General features: G+C 37.7%; 1 protein-coding gene across 4 annotated transcripts; it reads left to right on the forward strand.

Moving 5' to 3' along the window:
- Nucleotides 1-1506: 1506 nt before the first annotated feature.
- LOC121765152 (protein SPIRRIG-like) lies at nt 1507-21259 on the forward strand. 4 transcript variants are annotated; one of them, XM_042161190.1, is made up of 19 exons: nt 1507-2224; nt 4530-4599; nt 4718-4803; nt 5253-5388; nt 5477-5533; nt 6060-6233; nt 7416-7607; nt 7730-7795; nt 8575-8689; nt 8970-10135; nt 10255-10954; nt 11039-11141; nt 11242-12344; nt 12470-14120; nt 14271-17321; nt 18228-18536; nt 18697-19003; nt 19098-19244; nt 19704-21259. In XM_042161190.1, the coding sequence occupies exons 1-19, from the start codon at nt 2028-2030 to the stop codon at nt 20880-20882; spliced, it is 10809 nt and encodes a 3602-aa protein (XP_042017124.1). In that variant the 5' UTR covers nt 1507-2027; the 3' UTR covers nt 20883-21259. The 4 variants fall into 4 exon arrangements, with proteins under 4 accessions (XP_042017124.1, XP_042017127.1, XP_042017125.1 ...); XM_042161193.1 differs by having other exon boundaries at nt 12470-12911; XM_042161191.1 differs by lacking the exons at nt 1507-2224; nt 4530-4599; nt 4718-4803 and having other exon boundaries at nt 5254-5388; nt 6149-6233.
- The last annotated feature ends 391 nt before the right edge of the window (nt 21260-21650 follow it).

The following is a 21650-nucleotide window of genomic DNA, read 5'->3' on the forward strand; positions in this document are numbered from 1 at the left end:
AAAGTAAGAGGGATATGGAGAAAAAAGTAAGTAAAATATGGAAGAGAGGAGAAAAAGTGGAATAACGTATGAGAAATAAAATTTTCATTTTTAGAAATGAGACTATTTTTTGTGAACATTCCAAAATAACAAAAATTGACTATTTTATTGTGAACGGAGGGAATATTTTTTTATTTAGTGGCTAATATTTACTCTTGTTTATGACAATGAATTACTTTTAATTTACTTTAGTAATATCTAACTTTAAGGAACCAAAGTTGGCGACATCCTAAAACTTAATGAGTAGTGTTAAATGGCCACATTATGGCTAGCCATAAAAATAAAAAAATAATAAAAGATAGTGTATTTAATGCCATTTCATTGAAATCAATACTTCTAAAAAGTATCAATTTTATTTGTACAATTTTACTCTTAGTTATGAAATATAAATATGAAGAGACTAGAATTTATTAAATTGGATCATTAGTTAACTCATGTTGCATGAAATTTATATAAATAAAAATTAATATTTATTAAGGTTAAATGATAATTAATTTAATTATTTCTTATATTTATAATACCAACGCATCGTGGTAATACTTTTATCTTTCATATTTACTTAAAATACTCTAAATGTTTGTACATTTACAAATAAGTAAAATTGAGCTTTGATCAATATACTTATTTATATTAATAATCATGGGTTAATATTATAAATGATCACTAAACTACAGAGCATGTATCAAATTAGTTCCAAATAAATTTATTTCATAACGAGTACAAAACTTTATTGATTCCAACTTGGTATAATAGGAAAACATTTTTAAAAGGTCAAAATTTTAATCTTAAATTAAAAAATAGTGTAAAAATAAATTATTGAAAACATAAAATTAAAAAAATGAATAAATCTAAGAAATACGTATAAAAGTGTAAAATTTGAATTAGAGAAATGAAATAAAAACAACTAGAATTAAGTAAAAGGGTAATAGTGTAAAATTATTTGAGCATTAAATGACTTATTTGAAACATTAATTCTAAATTTACTAAAATGTCATTTTATGGCCAGCCATAATGTGGCTGCATAGCATTTCCCAAACTTAATACCCTGTCATCCAACTAAGGATGTCTATCAACCCCTACATGTCACACATGCCCTATGCTCCCCACGGTGTCGACACCCTACTACTCGATACAATTGTTGTCCCAAATTCATCCGGCTAACGAGCAAACTCCAGATGAAATTCCGGAGCAAACCTCGGAGACAGTTCATGGAGTCAATTCCGATCCTTGTCATCCCCTACTTTTACTCGAGACGTACAAATTGTTTACTTCGAAAAATCCGGTCGTGGAAAAACCAACGAACCAGCAAGGTTTTTTTTAGAGAGGTGGCTACGAAAGAACTCCCTAAGCCACGTGGCATATTTGAATGTGCTGCCAGCGTGGAATATCACGAGTTTTAGGAGTAAGGGTTTAACTATAAAGGGAAAAAAGATGCAGTATATTGTTTAGAGAGAGAAATAAAGGAGTTATAGATACAGAGAGAGAAACGAGCGCGAGAATCCGTCCGGAATCAATAGAGCAAACGCGCTGCCATTTTCTTTTCTTTTCTTCTTCTCTTTTGCTTTCAACTCCCAATTTCTAGGGCAAAATCTAAGATTCAAGACCGCCTCGATAATCTATAAGAAAATTGTTTGACTGCCATTTTCTATTGCTCCCTTCCACTTCCCAGCCCTCACACAGGCATACGCATAACATACTCCCCATAGATTGAAGTAGTATTTTTCTTCTTCTTTTAATATATTCATACATACCTCTGTTTTCTACGGATCCTGCCACTCTCAATCCCTAGTCCGACTCCAGTTGATCACATTTTGTTTTTGGCTGTGTCGAATCTTTTATTTGTTCGAGTAAATTAATCTGTGGGATGAGCTGGGAGATCCTTCTAGACATAATTTAGATCTGATTGCTGATGTTTCGTACTAAAATTTGAATCTTGGCTCACGGATGAGAGAGCTGTCTTGTTCATCTGTTCCATTTAGTTGAGACATATGTTTGGAAATTCGAGTGGAAAGAAAGCGATGAAATGGGTATCATTGCTTAAAGACTTCAAGGAAAAAGTTGGTCTTTCCCCGCCTCCGCCATCGGCCCCAACAACTCCGTCTCCGCCGCCCCCGAGAGATAGAATCAGCAGCAATGCTAACGATTTGTCGCCGACCACCCCTGACTTTTGGTCATTGCCTTCAAGGTTCGATTTTTATTCAACCAAGGAACTTCGACTGTGCTCTGACTTTTCTTTTTCTCTCTCTTTTGTTGCCAAGATGAACTAATCAACTGCAGTATTGTGAGCTCAAGGAGCTACCAACGCATTTTTAGTTGTTTGGAGTAATAAGTTAAGTAATAGGTTGAATACCTCTTTCAAATTTCTTTTTGGAGCTAGTGCCTCTAGTTTTTATTTGAGTCTATTTGTTGTTGATTAGATAAGTCCCTTAACCACTGTACTAAAAGTGACGTGTTAGTTTTAGTGTATAAAGATTGATGATACTTGTTTAGTTGTTAAACTTCATCTACATGCCTGGATTAAATTGGAGAAAGAGGTTTGGACACCATTTCATCTTTAATGAAAGAGATAGTGAATTTAAAATGGCGTACTTTGGCCACTATCCACTATCGGCTTTGTTGTGGTTTCATTTAGCAAATAAATATGCTCATCACCAATCAGTGGTAGAGGATAAACTTTGGATCTAAACATTAATTTACTGGAAGTAGTACTAGAGGTATTTCTTTGTTTCCATTGTGAATTTAATTCCATACAGAGAACTGCATTGCATGATTGGCAGCTTTTAGATGCGAGCGTTTGCAGTATGCATTGAACTTTTATATTGCAGTATATATAACCGTTCTCCTTGTAGATTCTTAAGGAATATGTAGCTGAGTGAATATGTATAATATGTGTAGCTCCCAGGTGAATATTCTAGATTTAATGGTGATGAAACGACTTAGAAAAATGTAAGAATAATCTTCTTATATTTGACTTGAGTCTGGCCTATTTTTCTTGGAGATAATGGGCTTCAATCTGGGAAATTCTTGTAAGTTCGTACTCCTATTAAGCATTCATTAGTGAGGTGCAGCAACCTGCTCTCTTTCCAATCATGGAAACAATTCTCTACATTAATAGCTGTTATGACCATCGGTCCAATATTCAAGAACTTGATGAACCTATGAAGCTTCAGCAAGGTCCAGCTATCATATTAGCAGGGCATTCACTCTCTGTGATTTGATGGGATAGGCTATGTAATTCTATCCTATCAGCTGTGCAGTTCAAAAGATGAAACCTTATGATGTTTTGAAGTGTGTGGTCCAATTCAAAGTTTACACTGGATGTGGCATCCTGCATCATAGGTGGGAGGAGCAGTCTGGATTATACTTGTAAGTTATCATCAAGATGATACAATCAAAAGCGCTTCTCTCTTTTGGCATAGGACTGGTAGTTTCCCTCCAAAATCAACTATTCTCTTCAAATTGAGGGGTTGCCAGTTTGCATTCTTCTCCACTTCATAGATCTCTAGAGTCTAGACAAACCCTTTCTTGGCCTGAACCAGATCTCCTGTATACAGCGTGACCTACCATTCAAGGAGACCCATGTTATGATTGGTTCTATGTGATGGAAGGAACTTCGAATCAGTTGTCTATTTTTTTAATATCACTAAACCTTGAATCAGTTGTCTATTTTTTTAATACCATTTGCATTCCCCATTCCCTAAACTTTTTAACTTGTAATGCATTGAAAGGATGCTGAGATATATAATTTGCTAACTGGCATGAGAGGCTTAGGGGATTGAGTGATAGAAGGGGTAGAGCATCTAGGTTCCTTTTTGTATGCCTTTCTGTAGGTGTCTTTTATATTATATCAGGTTGTAATTATCCTTTATGAAACTGATCCAGAATGTAATACATGTGATATTGTTTAGCTGACATCTTTACACTCATATACTTGGAGGATCAAGATCACATATTTATACTCTGTTTGTGGGGTAGAGTATTGAAAGAGCCAGCGATGCTATAGTCCCTACCTAGTTCAAGAAGAAGGTTGAATTCTTTGAAATTTGGTATGATAGCTGATTATTTGGGAATCACTGTCCATGCAATATTTAAAGAATCATGTTGAAGAGATTGAAGATCAAGTTAATATTTTATGTTTGACATTATTCCACAATGGAGCTTAATGTTTTCATGAATCTAATATTTGGTACTCTCAAGTCTTAAGTTCTGGCTTTAGTAGATTTTTGAGGTACTAGATGGAATAGTGGTTGATTGAAAACCGGAAATTTAAGTTCCAAATATTGAGAAGAGTATTTATTGCTACATTTTTGTTTCCTCTAGTAGTTTTTTTTTCATACTGTATTCCTCTTGTACTATATTTATTCTTCTAGAGCCTCCAAATTGTTTCCCTTACTATTTTGTATTTTTTTTGAAGTCTGGTTTCATACTTGGCTGTGTGAATAAAAGAAAGGGATAAAATTCTTGCTGCATTTTTCTTTCCTTTAAAACAGAGACAAAGATGAACTGGAATTGGATTTCAAGAGATACTGGGAAGAGTTCCGTTCCTCCAATTCTGAAAAGGTGTGGTAACATGTCATAGGATGTCTCAATCTTTATTTATTTTGGTTGTGTTTAACTGCTGCATATACTAATGCTAACACTGCTGTTGATATATTCATCATTTCATTTTCTGTCTCAGGAGAAGGAGAGGGCCTTGACTTGGACTGTAGAAATTTTTTGTAGATTAGAGAGAGAACACAAAAATGTCGCCCATTTATTTTCCATGTAAGTGAGACTTTTCTTCTTCACTTCATTTTCATGTAAATACATTTCAAAATGCATTTGACTGGATGCAGATAGCTGCTATCTGATATGCTAAATATTGCGTTGCTGCCAATTTATTCTAGCTTTTTGAAGAACTGACTTCAACAGAAGTTTGGTTTATATATTCTAGAAAGTTTAAATGGAACACTCCTATGAGAATGATACTATAGTACAATGAACTCAACACACCATAGAAACTAATTCCGAAATCTGTCAGTAAAATTATATAAGACATGTTTGTTACCTTCTCTAACTGTTTACATAATTCCTGGAGATGCACTATATACTAAAATTAATACGATAAATCACTATGTATCTTATCCTCTACATTTTTTTTCTCTTGCTCTTAGAGTTCAACTTTTGAGGCCAGGATGATGTTTATTTTGATAACTGAGCTGCAATTAATACAGATTGGTAGAGACACACATTTTTTCGTTTGTTGTGGGAAGGGCTTTTGTTACTGATATAGACAAGCTGAAGCTTAGCAGTAAAACAAGAGCGTTGGAAGCTGAGAAAGTTTTATTATATCTCTCAGAAATTACAAAGGTATTTTACGGCATATACACGTATAAGGTATTCCTATTTTTATGGGCCATGTTCTTCAATCACAACTTATGCCCATAGTTCACTGCAGGATGGCATTGCACCTGGTGCAAATCTATTACATGCAGTGGAAGTCCTTGTATCGGGGGTTTGTTCTCTGTCCCATATGAAGAGTTCAATTAAATAGTTTGGGTTTTACTCTCTTTTTGATGCTCCATTTGAATATTTAGGATAAGACAAATTCATGATTTCTATGTCCTAAGTTGACACAAGTTACATACTTACATGGATATTGTAAAAGAATTAAAGGACCTGGGTAAATATTCCATTTTCAAAATTGCCAAGATTTTGCACCTCAGGCAACTTGTCAATTTTAATCAGTTCCCATTATTTCGGTTGAAGACGTGAATAAAATCTGATACATAAATGTTATGGCTCCATTCATGACATTGATATCAAATAGCCAATGTCAATTTGTGTATTCTGTATGTGGCAAATTAGGCTTTAATATATGTTAATGGAGTGTAAATTTTCTCCATGTTTCCCACTGAATTTCATGACTGAAGATAGGCTTTGGGTTATATTTACTTGTGCAAAAAGCGGACTTTGTTTATTGTTATCTTTATAAGTCTACTTGCTTGTTTCTCATGCTTTTGATGATTTTTGTATTGCAGCCAGTTGATAAACAATCATTTCTTGATTCTGGGATCTTTTGCTGTCTTATTCATGTCCTAAATGCTCTTCTTGCTCCTGATGGTGGCAGTCATTTGAAAAAGTCAAGTCACAGTGAAGCCTTGTCAACATTTACTGAAAAAAATGATGAAACCAGACCTGCTCGCAAGCTTGAGGTTGTTTTTTCCACCGTTTTATTTTTGTACTTTATAATTGAATTTTGAAGTGCTATGCGACTCTATTTACATATTTTATTCTTTGGCATGCACTAGCGATAGTGGTTTTCTAAGTTAATTTGTTAGCTGTGTTGTTATAGGTTCTGAGAAATCTTGTCTTCCCTAGGGGCTAATAACCTTCTCCATTTCTGTTGAAACTGTAAAGTACCTCCTGCATGTTGAATATTTAATATTATGTGTTCTATCATTCTATGACAACTTCATTCTTAATTGAAATCCACATATATTACTATTAACTTGAAATCAGATGATTGTTTTTTCAGATAAGTTCAAGTTTTTATCAGGCAAATTACAGGAACACAAGCTGTTGACTATTCCCTTTTAAGGAGAATGAGTGAATGAATCTACATTAAAACATACTTTAATGTACACATGTCATTTTTGCAAACTGCTTAGCATAGTTATGAAAAGTATGCGACTCGTGTGTCCCATCATGGTGAGAGCAGTTATGTGCCATAAAGAATCTAATCTTGAATCTTTTGATTTAAGTGAAATGCAAGTTTGATAAGAATCAAAGTCTTAAGGTGTCCTCTTATACTAATACCTAAATAACTTTAAATGAAGCTGCATGAGTTGGAACATTCCTTATAAAGCTCATTTTTTTTCTGATGTCATAATCTTCACCATGCTGGTCAATGTTGCTCAACCTTTAGGGCCTGAATCACCAGTATGATTGCTTTTCATTTCTATTTTGTCATATGATGTTTGTAATTGGGTTATAATGCTTAGTAAAGAAGAATTTCATCTGTTTTGCATTACTCTTATTATATATTGCAGTGCCCGTAGTTTGCTTTTGTTTTTTATGTTTGTAGCAGTAGAACAAATTGTGATTTCTCCCTTTTTTCTGCATGTTCATTTTTCGATTCTTTGAATTGTTTGACATTGTTGATGAAAAAATCAATATTAATGCTGTGGTGCCCCTTGTTTTTCACTGCATTTATTTGGTTGTTATATAATTTGATGCTCAGTATCCAAAATATTAGTTTTCTCATCACTCTAATATCAAAGTATGATCAGAAATCCACTAACTGGGGAGTTGGTTTCCTGGTTATCTTGTTGCTTAATATACAGGGCCTTTTTATTAATAATGAGATATCTTACTCTGTCAAACTTTTTGGTCAGGTTGAAGGCAGTGTTGTACATATTATGAAAGCATTGGCTAGCCATCCTTCTGCCGCTCAAAGTCTGATAGAAGATAACTCACTTCAATTACTGTTTAACATGGTTGCCAATGGTTCTTTGGTGGTGTTCTCTCAATTCAAAGAAGGTCTAGTTCCTTTGCATGCCATTCAGCTTCACAGACATGCCATGCAGGTAACAGAATACTTCATCTGGTGTTGGAACACCGACTGGTTTTTTGTACATAAAACATCTTGAAGCATGACCCCTTTCTGCCCAAATTAGTCAACTGATGACTCACTTGCTAATTGTTGCAGATCCTCAGTCTTCTTTTGGCCAATGACAATGGTTGCACTGCCAAGTACATACGCAAGTATCACCTGGTATATATTATGTCTTTGGGTTTGTTGAGTTATAAAGACATAAGAGGGTGTAATTGTCGTATTCTCCTTGAAATAATTTTCATTGTTTGTTTGTTAAAACTTTTCAATTTCTGAGAATTGGAAGTCTCTTGAATTAGTTTCTGAGAGCTAACCAGTTAATTTTTATCTTTTTGGAGCCAGGTTGACTTGATAGTCTCTTGAATTAGTTCCATCATACAGATAACCTTGACAACTATATTCTTTTTTGTCTATCTACTTTATCAAATAGTAGGAATACCTTTTCTGTTGTAAAACGACAGCAAATGACAATTAATTAATGCCCTGCTGTATGAATGACCTATATAAAGGGAGGGACAGAGAGTTATAATCAATGTCGAACTAATTTTAAAGACCGAACTATTGAACCCGTCATGGTTAGCTTGTTTTAGGTCATTGTTAGTTTGTTTTAGGTCATGCTTAGGTTGTTTTAGGTCATTTTATAAAATCCGGATTTGAAAAATACGGATGTCATTTTAAGATCATTTTAGGTCATGCTTACATGTGACACAATTCTTTTGGGCACAGGTTTTTAGGTAGTGGTGTTTAGTGGTTAAATGAAGAGAGAAAAAATAGGAGAGAGGATAAGTAAGAGAGAGATAGATTGTTGCTTTTTTTCCATAAGGAAATGTGTCACTTATAATGGGGCGACCCACAAAGGAATACGCCTCACTTATTGTGGGACGGAGGGAGTATAATCAAGTTTTGATTATAAAGCTGCTTCTTTTCTTTCTTTTTGGCAGATTAAAGTTCTTCTGATGGCTGTAAAGGATTTCAACCCTGATTGTGGGGATCCGGCCTACACTATGGGCATTGTAGACTTGCTTCTTGAATGTGCTGAATTATCTTACAGACCTGGTAAGGTTGTATATATTATATTAAAAACTGAAATGAACACAAAATACTTTTTTCTTCTTAATTATAATCTGAAAAGCTGCATTTTTCGAATTATCCAAAACATGGTTTGCTTGCTTTATTACAAAAAAAATGATAATGGAGTAGTGTACTTTTTTAGTGAGAAGTGTAGTGTGGCCCAACTTGTCATCATTGAGTCTGACGTATATACCAAATTTCTCAATTGACTTGGATTTAATTTTCTTCACTTTTATTATCATTTGCCATTTTTTATTTTGTGCAGAGGCTGGTGGTATCAGACTCAGAGAGGATATTCACAATGCTCATGGTTACCAGTTCCTGGTTCATTTTGCCTTGACTCTGTCAGAATACAGATCTGGCCAGACTTTCTACTCCATTACATCTGAAGATTCAGCCAGTTCACTTGCAGATGAGGGAGTGGAGGGGAAGAGCTCAAACGAAGATATAGGATTAAAGAACTCGCCGCACAGTCTCTCACCAACGCTTTGTAGACTCCTTGATGTCATTATTAACTTCGCCCAGATAGGCCCCTCAGATGTTTCAGAATTATCTGGAATAGAAGCTTCAAAAAGTTCTAATATAAAGCCGAATGGGCATGGCAAAGGCCATACATCATCTAGTGATAGACCAGTGGATGACATTTGGAAGAAGGATGAAGGCCAAGTAGGTGATTTAGAAGCCGTACAAATGCTGCAGGACATTATAATTAAAGCAGAAAGTACAGAACTGCAGACCGAAGTATTGAATAGAATTTTTAAGATATTCTCAGGTCATCCTGAAAACTACAAGTTGTGTCAGCAATTGAGAACTGTTCCCCTCTTGATCCAAAATATGGCTGGTTTCCCTTTGTCTCTACAAGAGATAATCTTGAAAGTTCTTGAATATGCTGTTACTGTAGTGAATATCATCCCTGAACAAGAGTTGCTTTCACTTTGCTGCTTATTGCAGCAACAAAAATCTGCTGAATTGAATCATACAATTCTGTCCTTTCTCGTGAAACTCTTATCATTTGATCAACAGTACAAGAAGATCCTTAGAGAATTTGGTATGATGGAGTTTCTATTGGATGATCTGAAGCAGCATAAATTTTTCTTAGGGACTGAGCAGCTAGCTGGCGTCCATGGTCAACTGGAGAGAAATACTAGCCCAAGCAGCTTCAAGAAGGACTTGGATAGCAAGGGTGCAATTCTTTCTTCTCCAAAACTCTTAGAATCTGGTTCTGGGAAATTCCCTCTTTTTGAGGTAGAGGGGACAATTGCTGGTGCTTGGGATTGTTTAGTCTCGTTGCTAAAGAAAGCAGAAGCTAATCAAGCATCATTTCGTTCTGCTAATGGGGTCTCTGTTATACTTCCTCTTTTGGCCTCTGATGTACACCGCCCTGGTGCCCTGAGAGTATTGTCATGTTTGATTATTGAGGATGCTAAACAGGTGAGGAAGTTCTTTATTCATTCTTCTAATCTTTTAGTACCTCTTTGGTTTAGTTTCAAACTTTTTAATTAACTAAGTCTACTGTATGAATTTGACATTTTTTTTCCTTTTTCTGTCAGGCTCATCCGGAAGAATTGGGCGCTATGGTTGAAATTTTGAAAAGTGGAATGGTTACAAGTGATTCGGGATCTCAATACACACTTCGAGATGATGCAAAATGTGATGCTTTTGGAACATTATGGCGCATATTAGGAGTTAATGGCTCCGCTCAGAGGGTTTTTGGTGAAGCAACTGGGTTTTCTCTTTTATTGACCACACTTCACACATTTCAAAATGACGGTGAACAGAAAATCCAGCCATCGATATCTTTAAGTGTCAAGGTGTTTACATATATGATGCGTGCCGTGACAGCAGGGGTTTCTGGTAATGCAGTGAATCGGATGAAACTACACACAATAGTGGCATCACATACCTTTTCTGATCTTTTATGTGATTCTGGACTCATTTGTGTTGACTATGAACGGCAAGTCATACAATTGTTTCTTGAACTTGCTGTAGAGTTAGTTCTCCCACCATTTTTAACATCAGATGCAGCAACAGTAACTAGCGAGATGCAAAATGAAACAGCTAGTTTTCCTTTGATTACACCATCAGGTTCTTTTGTCCCTGACAAGGAACGTGTGTATAATGCTGCTGCTATCAGAGTGCTCATACGCGCCTTATTGCTGTGCACTCCAAAGGTGCAACTGGAATTGCTTAACCTTATTCAAAAACTTGCTTGTGGCAGCTCCTTCAACAAAGAAAACCTCACATCTGTAGGTACGAATCCACTAAGTCAAGTTTGAATTCGTTATTCTGCTGATTGTAGTGTCACATGCACTAATTTTGTTCCTCTGCTGCTAGGTTGTGTGCAGCTTCTCTTGGAGACAATTTATCCCTTCATTTCAAGTGCTTCTCCTTTGGTTTCTCATTCTTTGAAGATTGTTGAAGTTCTTGGTGCCTATAGGTAATGCCAATGACTAATTTGGGCAGGAATGCATCTGTATTTGTTAGGCCATTGTATAACAAATTTTATTAACCTGCGGTTGCAACATTTTGATTGACAGGCTATCAGTACCAGAACTTAGAATTCTTATCAGGTATATATTTCAAATGAGAGTAGAAAGTTCTGGTCGTTGTCTCGTTGAAATGATGGAGAGATTAATCCTTCTAGAGGATATGGGCTCAGACGATGTATCTCTTGCACCTTTTGTGGAGTTGGACATGAGCAAGACTGGACATGCTTCCATTCAAGTGCCATTAGGGGAAAGGTCATGGCCTCCGGCTGCTGGTTATTCTTTTGTTTGCTGGTTTCAATTTCGAAATCTTCTAAAATCATCAGCAAAGGAGAGTGAAGCTCCTAAAGCTGGATATTCTAGAAGGCGCAGCTCATCGATAGGACAGCAAGTTCTTCGAATATTCTCTGTTGGGTCTGTTGAAAATGGAAGTACTTTTTATGCAGAAGTACTTTTGCAGGATGATGGACTTATAACTCTGGCAACAAGTAACACTTCCTCCTTGACTTTTTCTGGTCTTGAAATGGAAGAGGGTAGGTGGCATCATCTTGCAGTTGTGCATAACAAACCAAATGCTTTGGCTGGTCTGTTCCAAGCTAGTGTAGCTTATGTATATGTTAATGGAAAACTGAGGCACACTGGAAAACTTGGATACTCTCCCTCTCCTGCGGGTAAGTCTCTACAGGTAAATATTGGGACACCAGTTGCCTGTGCAAAGGCTAATGATTTGTCATGGAAACTCAGATCTTGCTACCTTTTTGAAGAGTCACTCTCACCAGGTTCCATATGTTTTATGTACATTCTTGGAAGGGGATACAGAGGACTTTTCCAAGATAGCAACCTATTGCAATTTGTTCCAAATCAGGCATGTGGAGGGGGAAGTATGGCTATCTTAGATTCTTTAGACACAGACTTGTCTTTAACTGCTACCATGCAAAAGCCTGACAGTGCTGGCAAACAAGGCATCACTAAAGTGGATCAAAGTGGAATTGTTTGGGATTCTGATAAATTGGGAAATTTATCACTGCATTTGTGGGGTAAAAAACTGATATTTGCATTTGATGGTACAAGTACAGAAATGTTCCGAGCATCCGGAACTTTATCCATGCTCAATCTAGTCGATCCTCTTTCAGTTGCCGCTTCTCCTATAGGGGGTGAGTGACTTTTAACTGTTTAATTCATTTGTAAGATGACATGGCATGTCCAATCATTTCTAATATACTGTTGCTTTTATTTTATACTAATGTTTTTTAACATTGTTTTTTTGGATTCCTTTCAGGGATACCACGCTTTGGCAGACTTGTTGGAGATATATATGTTTGTAAGCAGTCTGTCATAGGTGATACTATACGCCCCATTGGTGGCATGGCTGTTGTACTTGCACTTGTTGAAGCTGCTGAAACAAGGGACATGTTTCACATGTCGTTGACATTGCTTGCATGTGCCCTTCATCAGAATCCTCAGAATGTTAGAGACATGCAGAAGTGCCGGGGATACCACTTGCTGGCTCTTTTTCTTCAGCGCAAAATGTCATTGTTTGACATGCATTCACTTGAGATCTTCTTCCAAATTGCTGCATGTGAGGCTTCATTCTCCGAACCAAGAAAAATTGAAGCGGTGCATAATAACCTCTCACCTGCAGGCATCATTAATGAGTCCAGCTTTGAAGATAATACTTTATCAAAGTTTCGTGATGAATTTTCGTCAGTTAGGTCTCCAAGGTATATTGATGATTTTTCTGCAACAAAAGATTCATTTAGTCATATATCGGTGTTGGAAAGTACATATATACAGACAGAGACATCTAATTGCATTGTTCTGTCTAATGCTGATATGGTTGAGCATGTGTTGTTGGATTGGACCCTTTGGGTGGGAGCTCCAGTCCCAATCCAAATTTCTTTACTTGGATTTCTTGAACATCTTGTCTCCATGCATTGGTACAGAAATCACAATCTGACAATTCTTCGCAGAATTAATCTTGTTCAGCATTTGCTGGTTACCCTGCAGAGGGGTGACGTTGAAGTGCCAGTGTTAGAAAAATTAGTTGTTCTGCTGGGTGTCATTTTGGAGGACGGGTTTCTTTCGTCTGAACTAGAGCTAGTTGTGAGATTCATGATTATGACATTCGATCCTCCTGACCTAACATCTCGTAATCATATTATGCGAGAAGCAATGGGGAAGCCTATCATTGTAAGAAACATGTTACTAGAGATGCTAATTGATCTTCAGGTGACAATTCACTCAGAGGAGTTACTTGAGCAATGGCATAGAATGGTTTCGTCGAAATTAATCACTTATTTTCTTGATGAAGCTGTTCATCCTACCAGTATGAGGTGGATCACGACCCTTCTGGGTGTGTGTCTGACATCATCTCCTACATTTGCACTTAAATTTCGCTCAAGTGGAGGTTATCAAGGTTTAGCAAGAGTGCTTCCTAGTTTCTATGATTCTCCTGATATATATTACATTTTGTTTTGTCTGATATTTGGGAAGCCTGTATATCCGAGATTACCAGAAGTGCGTATGCTTGATTTTCATGCACTCATTCCAAGTGACAGTAGCTACGTAGAGTTGAAATTTGTAGAACTTCTGGAATCTGTTATTGCAATGGCAAAATCAACATTTGATAGGTTATGCAACCAATCAACACTTGCCTATCAAACTGGCAATCTTTCTCATGTTGGTGCTAGCCTTGTAGCAGAACTCACGGATGAGCATGTAGATGTATCTGGGGAGCTCCAAGGTGAAGCTCTTATGCACAAAACTTATGCTGCTCGCTTGATGGTTGGAGAGGCATCAGCGCCTGCTACTGCCACTTCAGTTCTCAGATTCATGGTTGATCTTGCAAAAATATGTCTTCCTTTTTCTGTTGGCTGCAGACGTATGGAGTTTCTTGAAAGCTGCATTGACCTCTATTTTTCCTGTGTCAGGTCTCAGACACATTTTCATGCCTACCCTCTAACATAATCAACAATATGCAGCTATTAGTTACATTTGATGCATGTTGTATATGGGATCATCAACTTATTGTGGCTTTAGCTAATTTATTTGTTTTACTAAGTTTCTCTTTGTAAATCCAGGGCTGCGCATGCTGTGAGGATGGCCAAGGAACTCTCTGTAAAAACTGAAGACAAGAATTTGAATGATGGTGAAGAGGATAGCTGTAGCTCCCATAATACTTTCTCTAGCTTGCCTCAAGAACAGGAACTTTCGGCAAAGACCTCTATTAGCGTAGGGAGCTTTGCCCAGGGGAATGTTAGTGCTAGTTCAGACGATATTCCTGTTTCCCCAAATAATGTGGCTAGTGAAAAACCAAATATCGGTATCGTAGAAACACAATACCAGCTAGTGAAAGAAGACACACAAGCTGCAAGGAATTTTGATGTTGAAGTAGTTGAGCAGGCATCCCTTGCCACTTCTGGCAGCAATGAGTTCAGTTTTCATGATAAAAAAAGCACATCAGATCCTAGTCATCAAAAGGATTTGCATAGTACTTTGTCTTCCACTATGCTGGAATCTCCTGTCATGTCTGAAAAATGTAATTCTTTGATCTCACCGATCTCTTCTTCTTCTCCAGTTTTAGCTTTGACATCTTGGCTTGGGAGTTCCAGTCGAAATGATCTGAAATCCCAGTCTGCGCGATCCATGAATTCTTTTGTATCATTGAATGATAGCAATCATACTCCCGACTTAAAGCCTTCTGATCATACTAAACCTAGTACAAACATGTTTGCGATCAGTCCAATGCTTCTGCTGGAAGTGGATGATTGTGGCTATGGAGGTGGTCCATGTTCCGCTGGTGCCACTGCAGTTTTAGATCTTGTAGCGGAAGTTCTTGCTGATTTTGTCACTGGGCAAATGAAAGCTGCATCAGTTGTTGAGACCGTGCTGGAAAACGTACCTCAATATGCTGACGCTGAATCTATTTTAGTTTTTCAGGGCTTATGCCTTACTAGATTAATGAACTTTCTTGAGAGACGCCTCTTACGTGATGATGAGGAAGATGAGAAGAAGTTAGATAAGACCAGGTGGTCCTTAAACCTGGATGCACTGTCCTGGATGATAGTTGATCGTGTATACATGGGAGCTTTTCCTCAGCCAGCTAGTGTATTGAAGACTCTGGAGTTTTTGTTATCCATGTTGCAGTTGGCAAATAAAGACGGACGGATTGAAGAAACAATTCCAGCGGGCAGGCTCCTTTCTATTGGGAGAGGAAGCAGACAACTTGATACTTACATACATGCTCTCTTTAAGAATACAAATCGTATGATACTGTTCTGTTTCCTTCCATCGTTTTTACTCACCATAGGGGAAGATGATCTTCTTTCACGTCTGGGTCTGCTGAACGAGCCCAAGAAAATATTGTCTGTTTACCCATCACCAGTGGAAGAAGGGGTTAATGTTTTCACCGTGTTGCAGTTACTGGTTGCTCACAGGAGAATAATATTTTCTCCCAGTAATCTTGAGACCGATCTGAATTGTTGTCTCTGTATAAATTTGATATCCCTTCTCCACGATCATAGACAGAATGTCCAAAATGAAGCGGTTGATATTCTCAAGTATCTTTTGGTACAACGAAGGGCTGCACTTGAAGAATTTTTAGTTTCCAAACCTAATCAAGGATCTTCATTGGATGTTTTGCATGGTGGTTTCGATAATATTTTGACTGGAAACTTATCTGGATTTTTTGATTGGTTTCATAGTTCTCAGTCAGTTGTTAATAAAGTGTTGGAACAGTGTGCTGTCATTATGTGGGTGCAATATATTACAGGGTCAGCAAAGTTTGCTGGAGTTAGGATAAAGGACATGGATAGTCGCCGTAAAAGAGATATGGCAAAAAAAACAGGGGACTCATCGAAAGTGGAGCATAAACATTGGGAGCAGGTGAATGAACGGAGAATTGCACTTGAATTGGTTCGTGATGCCATGGCTACTGAGTTGCGTGTTATCCGCCAGGACAAATATGGATGGGTGCTTCATGCTGAAAGCGAGTGGCAAACTCACCTCCAACAACTAGTACATGAGCGAGGAATATTTCCGATCAGCAGATCTTCTACCAATGAGGAGGAGCCTGAGTGGTATCTTTGCCCCATTGAAGGTCCATATAGGATGCGGAAAAAGCTTGAACGGTGTAAACTAAAGATTGATACAATTGAAAATGTTCTGAATGGAAAATTTCTGTTAGGGGAAGGAGAACTGTCCAAGGAGAAAATTGAAGATGAAGATCATGCCTCTGATACTGAATCAGATTCTTTTTTCAATCTATTAGCTTCCAAGCCAAATGATGAATCTTTTAGTTCTGAATTATATGATGAATCAGCTTTCAGAGAATCAGAAGATGCTGGGGATATAGCTTTTTCTGGAGTTGGATGGAATGATGATCGAGAGAGTAGCATAAATGAAGCAAGTCTGCATTCAGCTACTGAATTTGGTGTCAAGTCAAGTGCTGGATCCACTCAAAGAGCTGAAAGTGTTCCAGGAAAGTCTGATTTAGGCTCCCCAAGGCAATCTTCTTCTGCAAGAATCGATGATGTCAGAGTGGCAGAGGATAAATCATATAAAGAACTAAATGATAATGGTGAATACTTGATCAGACCTTATCTAGAACCTTCCGAAAGGATCAAGTATAAGTACAATTGTGAAAGGGTTGTAGGCCTTGACAAACATGATGGCATATTTCTAATAGGAGAACTGTCGCTGTATGTCATTGAGAACTTTTATATTGATGATTCTGGGTGTATACATGAAAAAGATAGTGAAGATGACCTTTCTGTCATTGATCAGGCTTTGGGTGTACAGAAAGACTTATCCATTTGCATGGATTCTCATTCCAAATCCACTATGTCGTGGAGTGCTACTGCAAAAGCCTATGTAGGGGCTAGGGCCTGGGCATACAATGGTGGTGCCTGGGGGAAGGAAAAGCTGGGTAGTAGTGGTAATGTGCCTCATCTTTGGCATATGTGGAAGCTTGATAGTGTCCATGAGCTTCTAAAGCGTGATTATCAGCTGCGGCCGGTTGCTATTGAGGTTTTTAGCATGGATGGTTGCAATGACCTATTGGTTTTCCACAAAAAAGAACGAGAAGAAGTTTTCAAAAATCTGGTGGCCATGAATCTACCTAGGAACAGCATGTAAGTTATTTAGCTTTTTCTGGCTCGGTGGCTTCATACTTCATATTTTACCTTGATTTTCATTACTGCATCTATTGGCAGCCTGTTGATTATGTTACTATAACTTTTGACCAGCTATGGGTCCATTATGTTTGTTTATACTGATATTTTTTTGAAGGGGATTGAAGGTAAGATTTTACTCTATCTTACAACAACATTAAGAAAAGTAGTTTAATCAGTTGTTTGACTTTTTTGTATGACTTTTATTTCTGGAGATGGATCGATAGATATTTTGTTTAATTTGGTGTTGTGACCATAGACTTTTTGTGAACCAGAGCATGGATCGATAGATATTTTGTTTATAGGTTAGACGACTTAGGTCATTGAATATTGTCACTGACACTGCCTTGCAAAGAAATTTAAAAGTTTGGAGTTGTATTGGATTTAGCTCTCTAGAGAATGCTTCTGATTATTCTTTGCTGAATTGGTGGCTGTATGGATAGAAATACAATCATGGTCCTATGGATTTGATTTCCTCCAGAAAATCTTGCTGGATATGCTCTTTTCCAGGAATTAGTTCTCCTATGCCCACTTTGATACTAACAAAAAGTATCTACTAGGATATATGCCTGGTTACAGTACTCTGGGAAGGGTGATGCCTATCTACCTAATACTCTGTTTATTTATATCACTGTCTAAAAGTATCCTGCTATATATTGGCTTAAATGATTTTGCTTCTACTTTGTGCGACGATTCTCATAATTGTAAGCCTCTTCATTTAGTTACTTACTCTCAGCTTGTCAGAAACAACTTTTATGTAATGTTTTTTGGTTATATAATGTGATATTTACTAATTTTTTTTGTTAATGGTGCTGTTATGCGTACTATCCTCAATGAGCTAACATTCAGGATGTATATAATTTACAGGTTAGATTCCACAATCTCTGGATCAACAAAACAAGATAGCAACGAAGGTAGCCGTCTTTTCAAGGTTATGGCGAAGTCCTTCTCCAAGAGATGGCAAAATGGAGAAATTAGCAATTTTCAGTACATCATGCATCTTAACACACTTGCTGGCCGTGGATACAGTGATCTTACACAGTATCCTGTGTTTCCGTGGGTGCTGGCAGATTACGAGAGTGAAACTCTTAATTTCTCAGATCCAAAAACCTTTCGGAAACTTGATAAGCCAATGGGTTGCCAATCATTAGAAGGAGAAGAGGAATTCAGGAAGAGGTTGACAGCACTTTTATTAATTCTTTACTCCCCAATGTCATTGTCCTCTATCTCTTCATTTCCCACTCCTCTTCAGTCTTCCCCATTCTTGAAATATATATGTATATTTTCTAATATGTTCTCTCTCTCTCTCTCTCTCTCTCTCTCATGTCCCATACAGATACGATAGCTGGGATGATCCAGAGGTCCCCAAATTTCATTATGGTTCTCATTATTCTAGCGCGGGGATAGTTCTCTTCTACCTCCTACGCCTGCCTCCCTTCAGCATGGAGAACCAAAAATTGCAGGGTGGACAATTTGACCATGCTGATCGTCTTTTCAATAGTATACAGGATACATGGTTGAGTGCTGCTGGAAAAGGCAACACTTCTGATGTCAAGGAACTAATTCCGGAGTTCTTCTATATGCCTGAGTTCCTGGAGAACAAGTTCCAGCTAGACTTTGGCGAGAAACAATCAGGCGAGAAGGTACATGGAAGTATTTCAAAATGTTGGGGGAGTTGGTTCCCCAATTTGACATTTTCCCTGCATTAGTTTATATCTGAGTTTGAATATTGTACAGGTTGGCGAAGTTGTCTTGCCTCCATGGGCCAAGGGCAGTGCTAGGGAGTTCATCAGGAAGCATAGGGAAGCTTTGGAGTCCGACTACATTTCAGAGCATCTGCATCACTGGATAGATCTTATTTTTGGATATAGACAGAGAGGGAAAGTGAGTATCCTAGAATATTCTCCATGATTGTGCTGAATTATGTTTTTTATGACCTTAGTATTTGGATAGTCTTACATTTACTTCAACTTGTATGTCTTGTGGGTTTCATTATGATCTCTTGAGTGAGTAAACACTTATTGCAATCTATGTGATCAAAGTCATCTTGAAAAATAATCTATTTTGGGTTCTGGAATAGGAGAATAGGATAGTGAATTTCATATTAAGTCGACCTATATCTTTTTTGGTCCTTGGCTATCGGCTTCTTTGCATTAAAGCATTTCCTCATTGGAAAATTAAAAGGATAACTGGTATTTGAATGGAGGCCTTGCATTATACAGAATGGATATATTGGTAGATGCATCATCTGTCTTAATGTGTAAAACTTCTGCTGTTAGGTTATTTACTTTGTATTCATATAAATATGGTTTTTTCTTCAAACTGATGATTTTTGTTTCCCAGGCTGCTGAAGATGCTGTTAATGTCTTCTACCATTATACATACGAAGGCAGTGTTGACATCGATTCAGTTGCAGATCCTGCTATGAAAGCTTCAATACTAGCACAGATTAATCACTTTGGACAAACACCAAAACAACTCTTCTTGAAGCCCCATGTCAAGAGACGAACAGATAAAAGGAATCTCCCTCACCCACTTCGGCATTCTGAGCTGCTTGTTCCTCATGAGATTCGCAAGAGCTCGTCTCCTATATCCCAAATTGTGAATTTTGGCGACAAGGTTCTCATTGCTGGTCCAAATAATTTGCTAAAACCAAGAACATTTTCTAAAAATGTCGCATGGGGTTTTCCTGATCGGAGCTTGAGATTCGTAACCTATGATCAAGAACGGGTTCTTTCTACTCACGAAAATCTTCATGGGGGTAACCAAATCCAATGTGTTGGTGCAACCCATGATGGTCAAAGTTTGGTTACCGGGGCTGATGATGGCTTGGTCTGCGTTTGGAGACTTGGCAAAGATGGACCTCGTGTAGTTCGACGCCTACAGTTGGAGAAGGCTCTTTGTGGCCATACTGGTAAAATCACCTGCCTTCACGTTAGCCAGCCTTACATGATGATCGTGAGCGGGTCTGAGGATTGTTCGGTAATAATATGGGATCTGAGCTCTTTGGTTTTCGTGAGGCAGCTGCCCGAGTTTCCTTCACCGGTGTCAGCAATCTACGTGAATGATCTGACCGGAGAAATTTTGACTGCAGCAGGCGTGATGCTCGCCGTTTGGAGCATCAATGGCGATTGCCTTGCAGTGGTGAACACCTCACAACTCCCATCCGATTCGATCCTCTCCCTCACAGGTAGCACTTTCTCAGATTGTATAGATAAACAGTGGTATGCATCTGGGCACCAAAGTGGTGCAGTCAAAGTCTGGAAGATGGTTCACTCTTCCAGCGAGGAGTCGAGCCAAGCCAAACAAAATACTAGCCCCGGAGCTGGTCTGGGACTTGGAAGTAAAGTTCCCGAGTATCGGCTAATCCTACACAAGGTGTTGAAGTCCCACAAATTCCCGGTGACGGCCCTTCACCTGTCGAGCGACCTAAAACAGTTATTGAGTGGGGATTCGGGAGGCCACCTTGTTTCATGGACGTTACCAGAGGAGAGCTTGAGATCCTTGATGAACCATGGCTGATGGAGCAAGAGAGTGGTGGCGGGCGAAATCTTCTCGGTTGCCTCCTTTGGTTTGCAGGCAGATGAGGTGGGTGTACCGGAATGTCTTAGGCGAGGAAGAACAAACCGAGATTGACATTGCCGGTGTACTACAAGGACGAAGGAGAGCTCAACCTCTGAGACGTGGCGAAGTGTGTCGTGGTCGGAGGGTGGTGCAGGTGGGTTGCAACAAGAGTGTGGCTTTTCTGCGTGGAGGGGTGTGGTTTTTGACACTGTAAAATTATCTTGTACAGATATCATATCGTATGTATCAAAGTGTTTGAAGGAATTGTAAGAGCGCAAATTTTTCTGCAATCCTTGATGAAAATGAACCTTGGCCGGTTCGTATAGTAATATATATATCACGTCTCTCTAAACTTTTTTTTTATTGGTAGATAAGTGGAGTATAAACTTTAACGAATGTGTCGCTAGACTCAGACTCAAAATCTTCTTTGGCTTCGTAACATTATTATAGGATTATGATCATTAATTTATAGCCATTCAAAATTAATAATTCAAAATTAAAATTAATTTATAACCATTAGATTAAGAGATTTAGTGGATAAAATAATGCAAGTGGATTAATGTCAATTCTTATATAGTACATAGTAGTAGTTAAAATTAATCATTTTCTCTTTCTTCAAAATTGTTTAAAATTTTAAATTTACATAACTTTTCCATTTAAATTATTGTTTTTTAATTAAAAATGTATCAAATTTATGGCAATTTTATAAGTATTTCAATTAAATCT

The sequence above is a fragment of the Salvia splendens genome, chromosome 14 (genome assembly GCF_004379255.2).
Source record: "Salvia splendens isolate huo1 chromosome 14, SspV2, whole genome shotgun sequence".
Lineage (NCBI taxonomy): Eukaryota > Viridiplantae > Streptophyta > Magnoliopsida > Lamiales > Lamiaceae > Salvia > Salvia splendens.

Bases quoted from the DNA above. Each gene is read 5' to 3' on its own strand.
- LOC121765152 (XM_042161190.1), top strand. From the start codon at position 2,028: ATGTTTGGAAATTCGAGTGGAAAGAAAGCGATGAAATGGGTATCATTG. The intron at 5,534-6,059 runs GTTTGTTCTCTG...TTTGTATTGCAG, and splicing joins TGGAAGTCCTTGTATCGGGG to CCAGTTGATAAACAATCATT. The intron at 19,245-19,703 runs GTGAGTATCCTA...TTTGTTTCCCAG, and splicing joins GATATAGACAGAGAGGGAAA to GCTGCTGAAGATGCTGTTAA.